General features: G+C 49.7%; 1 protein-coding gene across 1 annotated transcript; it reads left to right on the forward strand.

Moving 5' to 3' along the window:
- Positions 1-146: 146 nt before the first annotated feature.
- On the forward strand, positions 147-1,301 carry LOC113409364 (carbohydrate sulfotransferase 4-like). The gene has a single exon (XM_026663182.1). The coding sequence runs from the start codon at positions 147-149 to the stop codon at positions 1,299-1,301; it is 1,155 nt and encodes a 384-aa protein (XP_026518967.1).
- The last annotated feature ends 9,376 nt before the right edge of the window (positions 1,302-10,677 follow it).

Here is a 10,677-nt window from a genome sequence, read left to right on the forward strand (position 1 = left end):
GCTCTGTTTCCCCAGAACAGGGGTGCTGCGGTTTTCTCTGAGGTCCAGTCCTGAGTGTTCTGGCTTCCCACGGTGTTTGTTAACCCAACAATCTGAATGCACTCTCTCTCTCTCTCTCTCTCTCTCTCCTCAGGTTCTTAGCCACCATGCTGAAGTCAAACAAGACAATAGTGATAGTGGTCCTGGCAGTTCAGTCCGTTGTTTTCATCTGCTTCCTCTCTCAGCTTCTCAGCAGCTATTCCCCCCAGGAAGAGAAGCCAGCTCAGGTGCACATCCTCATTCTCTCCTCCTGGCGGTCAGGATCTTCCTTCACTGGCCAGCTCTTCAGCCAGCACCCTGATGTCTTCTACCTGATGGAGCCTGCCTGGCATGTGTGGAGAGCCATGTACCAGAACAGGGCCAAAGCCTTACAGATGGCAGCACGTGACCTCATCAGGTCTGTCTTTCTGTGCGACATGTCTGTGTTTGATGCCTACATGTCTACGCAGAGGAATAAATCTGATCTATTTCAGTGGGAGGCCAGCCGGGCCCTGTGCTCCCCCCCTGCATGTGACCACTTCCAGCGCAACCACATCATTTCCAAAACCGCCTGCAAGACCCTCTGCAGCAGGTACCCATTCAGCAAGGTGGAGGAGGCTTGCAAGACCTATAGCCACACTGTCCTCAAGGAGGTCCGGTTCTTTGATCTGACAGTTCTCTATCCCCTTCTCACCGACCCCTCCCTGAATCTCAAAATCATTCACTTGGTTCGCGACCCCAGGGCTGTGTTCCACTCTCGTGAGAAAACAGTGGCTGCTCTGATGCACGACAGTAACATTGTGGTGGGGCCCCAGAAGAGCCAAGGGGAGAGGGGGCCCTACAACGTGATGCAGGAAATCTGTAAAAGTCACATCCAGATTTACACTGAAGGCAGCCAGGCCCTTCCCAGCTTCCTCAAAGGCCGCTACATGCTGGTGCGCTATGAAGATATTGTCAACGATCCCCTGGCAAAGGCTGCAGAGATGTATAAGTTTGCAGAGCTCCACCTCATACCCAAACTTCAGGTGTGGGTGTATAATATCACTCATGGGAAAGGCCTGGGGACGCAGGCCTTTGACATCGGCTCCAGAGATGCAGTGAATGTGTCCCAGGCCTGGAGGAAGAACCTGCCCTTCCAGAAAATAGCAAAGTTGCAAAATGTGTGCAAGGATGCCATGGATCTATTGGGTTATCGACTAGTGATGTCCGAGGAAGAACAGAAAGATATGGCACTGAACCTGTTATTTACCCAGGGCCTTCCACCTGGTGACACAGGGAGCTGAATGCCAAAAATTTGCCTCCTGTTTGTCAGCTGAAGGCTGCAGAATTCAGAACTGTGTGCACAAGTGAAAATATTTGTGTGTGTGTGTGTGCGCGCGCGCGCATGCGCACATGTGTACAGAGTGATAATAGCAGTTGAGAGGGAACAGAACATCCAAGTAACAGTACCCAAAAGAGTCAGAATCTCCCAGAAGGCCAATTTAATTAAATACCAATAAAACCACAATTAGCAGGTGTATTCCTGGAGACCAGGAGGCACAGTGAGTGTCAGACACTCAGGCCCCTACCTGTACAAATTCCATGTATATCCCAGAGTTTATGGATTTTTACCTAAGGATTTAGTGGATTATCCAGCATTTGAAGTTTTTAAATCAAGCTTAGTATCTTTTTAGAAGAGATGCTCCAGCTCAATCATAAATTATGGGTTTGTTGCAGGAATCACTTGATGAAATTCTCTGTCCTGTATTATGCAGGAGGGCAGCCTGGATGGTCACAATGCTCCCTTCTGGCCTTAAACATCTAGGAATCTATGCAAATATTAAGAGTCCCAGAACAAGTTTAAAACTCAGGTAACCCAAGTATCCTTGATACACTCCGTTAGTTTTCATATCACTGTCAAACTACATGTAATCAGGGGATGGTCCTGCTATCGTGGTGAATTTGCCTGGCTTCTATACTGCCCCAGGTAGAATTGGAGGTGACAGGTTCTGAGTCGCCACCTCAACAATATTTACCAGATGCCTGCTTGAGCTCGAGAACGCCTCTGCCTTGCTCCCATCTGACAGAGCCCTCGTAACCCCGATAAGGCTGGGGCCAGGATCACTGGGGGATTAACCCCCAGTCTCATTATGGGTTGCTCGGAACCGGGGCTAGGGTCTCTCCACTGTGGGGTACTCTCTCCTCCCCGGCCACTTCCCTGATCCAGTGATCATTGCATTGAGTTTAAACCACGTACAATTTATTAACCAGCAACTGTAAACCAATCAGGGAAAAATGGAGATGGTGAAAGGATCCAGAAACCAACACAATGGGCACCGGGACACCATAAACTACACTTTATCTGGGGCTAGTCACAGCCTATTCCTACACATCCCAAGTCCTGGCTGCACTGCTGTGACACCATGGGTCAGACACCTGCCCTGGGGTGAGGGGTGGGGGATACACGCTCTCAGGCTCCAGGTGGCAGGACGCTTCTTCCCAGCATCAGCCCTCCCATTGGGGTCATGGTCCCTACTCCCAGTCTAGCCTTCAAGGCCCTCGTCTGGCACCATCTCCCTCCACTGAGCCTTCTGCCCAGGGCCCCCCTCACTTTCCCCTGCTAGTCACTGTGCTCAGCTCCAGTTTGCTTGTGGCATGGCCAGCATCCGTTATCCTGGCTCTGGCCCCACAGCTCTCTGCTGTAGCTCAGCCCTGGCACCCCACTGGTGCAGCTGGACAGCGCTGCCGCAGCTCTGGCTCCCCTGGCTTTCATCATAGAATCATAGAATCTCAGGGTTGGAAGAGACCTCAGGAGGCATCTAGTCCAACCCCCTGCTCAAAGTAGGACCAATCACTAAATAAATTATCACAGCCAGGGCTTCGTCAAGCCTGACTAGGGTGACCAGATATCCCAATTTTATAGGGACAGTCCTGATTTTGGGGTCTTTTTCTTATATAAGCTCCTATTACCCCCCACCTGCTGTCCCGATTTTTCACACTTGCTGTCTGGTCACCCTAAGCCTGACCTTAAAAACCTCTAAGGAAGGAGATTCCACCATCTCCCTAGGTAACCCATTCCAGTGCTTTACCACCCTCCTAGTGAAATAGTTTTTCCTAATATCCAACCTAAACCTCCCCCACTGCAACTTGAGACCATTGCTCCTTGTTCTGTCATCTGCCACCACTGAGAACAGTCTAGATCCATCCTCTTTGGAACCCCCTTTCAGGTAGTTGAAAGCAGCTATCAAATTCCCCCTCATTCTTCTCTTCTGCAGACTAAACAATCCCAGTTTCCTCAGCCTCTCCTCATAAGTCATGTGCTCCAGCCCCCTAATCATTTTTGTTGCCCTCCGCTGGACTCTTTCCAATTTTTCCACATCCTTCTTGTAGTGTGGGGCCCAAAACTGGACACAGTACTTCAGATGAGGCCTCACCAATGTCGAATAGAGGGGAATGATCACATCCCTTGATCTGCTGGCAATGCCCCTACTTATACAGCCCAAAATGCCATTAGCCTTCTTGGCAACAAGAGCACACTGTTGACTCATATCCAGCTTCTCGTCCACTGTAACCCCTAGGTCCTTTTCTGCAGAACTGCTGCCTAGCCATTCGGTCCCTAGTCTGTAGCAGTGCATGGGATTCTTCCGTCCTAAGTGCAGGACTCTGCACTTGTCCTTGTTGAACCCCATCAGATTTATTTTGGCCCAATCCTCTAATTTGTCTAGGTCACCCTGGACCCAATCCCTACCCTCCAGCATATCTACCACTCCTCCCAGTTTAGTGTCCTCTGCAAACTTGCTGAGGGTGCAGTCCATGCCATCCTCCAGATCATTAATGAAGATATTGAACAAAACCGGCCCCAGGACCAACCCTTGGGGCACTCCGCTTGAAACCGGCTGCCAACTAGACATGGAGCCCCGACTCACACCTGCCGGTCTTGTCAATCCAGCTGACTTGGAGTGCTGGCCTCTCTGCATTGTCCTGAGGACCTGTCAGTCTCAGGATCCTGACTCCTCTTCAGCCCTTCCCCTTTCTCGCAGCACTGGGAGAGGACCAACCAAAAGACACATTCAGTGTCAGTAAGGGGGCATGGCCCCCTTACAGTCATCATCTTCTCTCCAGATTAGCTTTACAGGGCCCAAATGCAGTGTTGCTAACTCTTGTGATTTTATCACAAGTCTTCTGATGTTTGGTGAAGAAGAATCTGAAAACATGACCCCCAAGTGAACCCTTCAGGCTCAGAAATCAAAAGGCAAATAATAAGTCCTCAAAATGTACTATTATGGTGCTGTGGTAGCACCTGCTATAGATTTCTGTTCATTTTAAGAATGTATTACATGTTTCATTTTATAGGTGTAGTTCTTTTTTGGTGCCCCTTTTGCAGTAAATCTGAAACGCTCTGGGCTGTGGCTCTACGTTGCTCCTTCTGCTGCTGATTCAGACAATATCAGTTATACAAAGCACTGTTTGTTAATGGAACATATTTTAGAATAAACACTTCTACTGCTGTCTAGAAAACAGAGTGTCACCCATTGGGACAGTGTGTGTGAAGTCCTTCTCTAGTTGATGGTCCACAAAGCAGCAATTACTCTAGGAGTTAAAGCAGTAAGTGTCTGAACTGGGAATCTGACAGTTGAATGTTCAAATGCTCCTGTTGATCTGCGTGGGAGATATTCTGATTACATGTGATTCACACAGTCAGAAGAAAACTGGGATAATCAATAAATTATGGTGTGAATCACCAAAAGAATACAGGTGTCTCACATTTCAGTCATTGGTCACATATCTGGTCACACATTGCAGGTGTCACAGATTAGTAGGTTTGAAGGTTTATGAGTGATATTTCACACTAGTAGGCCAGACAAACACAATAATTAGACATGCTAGGGGAGTGCAGCCACTCCTGGCTGTATCAGGTTCCAAAAGTCCATGAGAGGCTACATCCTTGGGCTGGCAAGGAACTGGACTTCTGCCATGTGTACTGATGTCTACACTCCTAGTGCTGGGTTGACATGGAAAGAGTTAACCTTATCCTAGGAAGGGGCACACAGCTGTTTGCAGTGATTGCAAAAACTCTCGGGAGAGGGTGGAGACAGGTTGGAAAAAGAGAAAGAGGTAATAAGGTCAGAGGAAGGAGGGGTGTAATGGGAAGAACTTGCCAGGCTCTCCAAAGGGACTAAACCCTGGGAAGGGCTATGAGAACTATTGAGCTATTGCCTCAAGGGGTGGAGGACTAAACCCTGTGTACTTATTGGGTTCCGGAACTGCTAAAGGATCCCCCCCCACAGCCTAAGGGGAAGATCTACAGGGCCCGAAAACCAACTGATTACGGGGGACAACTAATGTAATAACAGGAACAGGAGTGAGGTCACAGGACTAAATGAAGGGAACCTGACGGGGACACCGAGCAGAGAACCTCAGACAGCGCCCACTGCTCCTTAAAGGTGTCAAGGGAGCCAGTGGACACCGCCCAGAGGAACTCTGCCCGGATACGTGAACGGACAGAGGATCGGAAACAGGCCCCACAGTCACAGGAGCCTCCATCGGCCAACCTCCTCTCCCTGGTTTTAAAGATGGCCATTTTCGCCAGGGCTAAGAGGAAGTTGACCAGGAGGTCCCGCAACTTTGTGGGGCCACGGATAGGGAGTGCATAAATGAGAAGGTGAGGGGAAAAGTGTAACCAAAAACGCAACATAATGTCGGTGAGGAGCCGGTGTAGGGGCTGCAACCTGGCACACTCTAAGTAAACGTGAGCCAGGGTCTCCCTCACACCGCAGAAAGGACAGGTGTCAGGGACAGGGGTAAACCGCGCCAAGTACACGCCCGTGCTCACGGCCCCATGAAGGAGCCGCCAACTGACATCCCTGGCGGGCCTCGGGACCAGGGTGGAATAGAGGCTGGCCCACCGGGGCTTCTCACCCTCGACAGGTGGCAGGAGGTCCCGCCACTTCGTATCGGGGTGGGACACGAGGGTGAGGAAGTGAAGAGTGTGGAGCACGAGCGTGTATAGATGTTTCCTTGGCGCGGTTTGGAAATGAACTGGCTGCAAGTCGTGCAGCCGGCTCACGGAGAAGTGGCGGGGGGGCCGGTTGGGTCCACGGGGCAGGGGCCTGATGAAAAGGTCCGGAGGGCCAGGGGTGGAGGGTGGGTGGGGCGTGCCCTCTCGCAGGAACCCGTCGAGGTAGACCCGAGCAGCAGGCAACAAAGCGGCCCTCAACTCCTGAAGTACACGCCGGGGAGTACAAGGCCTGGAGAGCCCCATGCGCCGAGCGAGCATCAGGGGATCCAGCCAGTCTCCCTGGTCGCAGTCCAGGAGGTCTCCGACTCTGGTGACTTTTGCCAGGACCAATCTCTGGCGCACCGCGGGGGACTCGGCCACCTGCACACGGAGCTGGGGGTTGTATAGCAGGGGCTTCGCGAGGAGATCTGCCCCCCCCGGTGGCCGCCACGGACCTGGTTGCTGAGAACAGTTTCCAGGTCCGGAGGAGGTCCTGGTAGAAGACCGGTAGCTTGGAGAGGTCTCGCGGAAGACCTCTCGGATCGAGATAAAGGAGCTGCCGGTCGTATCGGAGCCCTCGGAAGTGGCGCAGGAAGGCGTGCGCCAGTACTCTCCACGCCAGACTACCTGCACCATAAAGGAGCCTCTGCAGGGCCTGGAGGCGGAAGACATGGACCTGAGTGCGGAGGCACTTCAGGCCCTGCCCTCCCTCCAGTCTCAGGATCCTGACTCCTCTTCAGCCCTTCCCCTTTCTCGCAGCAGAAAAAGAGAAAGAGGTAATAAGGAAGGAGGGGTGTAATGGGAAGAACTTGCCAGGCTCTCCAAAGGGACTAAACCCTGGGAAGGGCTATGAGAACTATTGAGCTATTGCCTCAAGGGATGGAGGACTAAACCCTGTGTAGCGGGGCAGTAACCCCATTCCTGTCCTGAAGGGCTTAAAACAGCCCTGCAAGAGGGCTGTGGTGGGGAACTAGTAAGCCTGGGCTGATTGGGGAAGCAGCTGCAGCTGGGCCACGCCCTAATCAGGCCGCAGCAGGCCCTATAAAGGGGCTGCTAGGCTGGAGCTAGGCAATCTTTCTCTAGCTGTTGAGAGGAATAGGCCTGGCTGCTGGGAGCTGAGCCGGGTACCTAAAGTGGAGCAGGGCTGGGGAAAGGCCAGAGGAGCTGGGGAGCTCTGGCCTGGAAACCACCCAGGCTGCAGGCCTTGTTAAAGGCCAAGAAGGGTACTGGGGTTGCAGAGGGGCAGCCCAAGGGTAGGCAGAGGCAGCAAGTCCAAACCCTCCTTGCCAATGATGAGTGGCAATTATACTGCAGTCTGCCCCAGGGAATGGGGGCTAGATGGTGACTGGCAGTAGCCCAAGACTGAGGTAGGGATAGGGGGTTGGGGGTTCCCTGGGGAGGGGAGACCCAGTGAGACTGGGTGGGGTGGGAACCCTGAGGTAAGGGGCACCGGGGTCAGGGAGGGACACTGGGACCAGCGGAAAGCGGGACACTGGCCTGCAGAGGGTGCTCCTGAGTGGAAAGAGCTAATTCCCTGGATGAACATCAGGAGGCGCCGCAGCGGTGGGTCGTCACACCGCCACAAAGGGGAGAACAGGTGGGCCTAGAGAAGTGCAGGAAGACCATTGAGGCTGTGATAGCAGATGACAGGCTTTATGTTAATGGATTATTTTGGACATTTTACTCTGGAAGACTTGGAGGCTAAACCTCTTCCAGTCTCCCACCTAGGTGGAAGAAAATTGCCACCCATAGAGGAAACTGAGGCACAAGTGCCTCACCCAGATTTCTTCAGGTCTCCAGTGCTAGAGCACTCACAGATTTAAAAAAAAGGTGAGTGCTGAGCACCCACTGGCAGCTTCCCCCCGCAGCAGCATCTTCCGCCTGCCCCGATCAGCTATTCCGCAGAGTGCAGGAGGTGCTGGTGGGGAGGAGTGAGGGCCAGGTGTGCTTGAGGGAGGAAAGAGGCGGGGTGGAGAAGCATTGGGGGGAAGGGATGGAGTGGTGGTGGGGCCTAGGCTGGGGACGGGAGAGCACTGCCTGTCACATTAGAAACTCTGCGCGTATGAAAATAGCTATCCCATCCTGGGTTTGAAAACCAGTCAATTTCTGTCTGTTTGTAGTCTTTACAGAGAACATTCTCCCCTGTATGTTAATATTAGTGGTAGGACAGGGACTCAAAAAGAGCAATGCATCTGGAAGAAAGAGACTTAGGATTATAGAAAGGGGGGTGGTAGCATGTGGCAGTAAACTGGCACAAGAGCAATACTAATGGCACATTCTCCTGTAGAAGGTCCTCAGCTGGCTGCAGCTGGAATTTTGTGGTCAGGGCTAATCACTGACTTTGTCAGGAAGTCAAGATGATGGGAAGATAGTATTGAACAAACAAGATTAATCTGGACAATGGAAGGAAAGACTGCTAGAGTTAAACATGACCAGCCTAGAAAAAAGGCACCAAGGTAAGATTCTATTATGCTGTGTGTGTAAGTATCTATGGAAGGAGCTGCTCAACCAACTATGGTCATAATCTGAAACTAAAGAAGGCAAGACTTATGGTAGATGGTTTCTTAGTCAAATGATATAGAAAGGCTGGTGGTATGTGAGCAATTAAGGCAGAACAGACATTCTTGAATCTTTTCTACACTAGGAAAATGACCTGCTGCTGAAAATGGTTGTTAGCAAAGGAAAGTCTCAATCACATGTTCTGTAATGGAGCAGAAAATAGTTTTAGTCTATCTGCACTAGCAGTTAAACCATCTTCAGCAATGGGTCAATTTCCACAGTAGACATTACCATATGTGTCTGGTTCTGCTCGTTAAGAGAGCGGATCCCTCTTGCAGCAAGACAGGGTATAGACTATATGATCCTTCCCTTCACAAAATGATCTTGTTTCTCTGTCACCCTTGGTTCAGGTGCTTTTTCTAATGATGCCTACAAGGATGTGAGCTCATCAGTCTATCCGTCTATTCAGCCCAGCCTTGTTACATGCCATTTCGATGTTTTTCCATTTCTGTTGTAAATGTAAATCCTGTCCTCCTGCAGAATATCTACAAATGACTGTATGCCATATGCTAGCCATTCCTTCCAGAGCAGAGACAACTTCTGAATCTTCAACAATGGGCTCAGCTACAAGATCATTGAGGAAATTAATAATAGAATGAATTATAAAAAGGCTGCTATTTGATTTACTTCGCTCTGTATTTAGAGCTTGGGATAAGTCGAATTTGGATTCAAATTAAAGACCATGTTACACTGCTCTACAGCCAAAATGCTTCTGAAATAAATGTAGTCAAACTTTACTAATTCTGGGTCACTGAGAACGAAAATGATGCTTAAAATTGTTGATTGGCTCTAGTTTTCAAGATATGCTATTGGGTCAGTATATACGACCCTTGACTTGGGAATGGTGGAGGATAAGTGAGTTATAAAGGGAAGGGATCTCAATTTAAACCAGAAATGACAAAAATACATCTTTGACTGGATCTATGAATAAATCTATGACTGGGTTTGGACAGTACTTGCTTTTTAGGCAAAACAATGAATGATGCAATCTGAAGCTGGTATTGCGTCATACATGATATGAATTGCATCATGTTATTCCTAGAAGTCATGGATGATGCAATCATAACGAAGCTTACATCACTCTGCTGAACAAATTGCCCTATATCAGCTCTAGAAATCATACAATGTCATGCTCTCTTATTTGTCAGTGTCTGATTTTACAAAGGGACACATTTCTGTTTAGCCAAAGTGAGCAGAGATGCCTCGTACTTGTGTGAACAGTGCAGATAACTTCTGCTATGTTTGTGGTGAAGTGACTTTTGCATCACAAAAGCGCAGTATAACCACTATGGTTAAGAAAGCCTATCACCTTTATTTTGGCTGCAAAATTGGAGATCAGGACAAGAGGTGGGCCCCACACATATGCTGCAACACTTGTGCAACAAATCTTCGCCAGTGGTTGAACAGGAAAAGAAAATCTATGCCTTTTGCAGTGCCAATGATTTGGAGAGAGCCAACAGATCATACCAGCAATTGTTACTTCTGCATGGTGCCTCCAGTTGGGAAAGGTGTGTCAAAGAAGAAAAAGTGGACTGTGCATTATCCAAACATTCCATCAGCTATACGCCCAGTACCCAACGGAGAAGGACTGCCGGTTCCTGATGCACCAGAATCATTCTCACTTGAGTCAGACGAGGAAGAGGATGAAACTTCTGGTCCTGAACCATCAATGTCACAGGACCCACATTTTCTCCCATCCTCCTCCTCTGAACCACACCTCATAACACAAGGTGAACTGAATGACCTTGTCAGAGATTTGGAACTACCCAAGAGTAAAGCAGAGCTGTTGGGCTCCAGACTACAGCAGTGGAATCTCCTGGCAGGTGATGTTAGGGTTTCCATGTTCCGTGACCGTTAAAAGGATCTTGTCCCATTCTTCTTCATGGAAGGTGATCTTGTAGCCTGCAACAACATCGATGGTGTGACGGCAGCCCATAACATCGTTCACGATCCAGATGAGTGGAGACTGTTCATTGATTCATCGAAGACGAGTCTTAAAGCTGTTTTACTGCATAATGGCAGTGTTTTGCCATCAATTCCAGTTGGTCATGCAGTCCATATGAAGGAAACCTATGACAACATGAAACAACTTTTGAGGTGCATAAACTATGACCAACATCAGT

This window comes from Terrapene carolina, unplaced genomic scaffold, assembly GCF_002925995.2.
Source record: "Terrapene carolina triunguis isolate 2854851 unplaced genomic scaffold, T_m_triunguis-2.0 Scaffold32862, whole genome shotgun sequence".
In the NCBI taxonomy this organism is placed as follows: Eukaryota; Metazoa; Chordata; order Testudines; family Emydidae; genus Terrapene; species Terrapene triunguis.

What these genes read in the sequence shown, in the direction of transcription:
- LOC113409364 (XM_026663182.1), top strand. Translation starts at nt 147, where the DNA reads ATGCTGAAGTCAAACAAGACAATAGTGATAGTGGTCCTGGCAGTTCAG.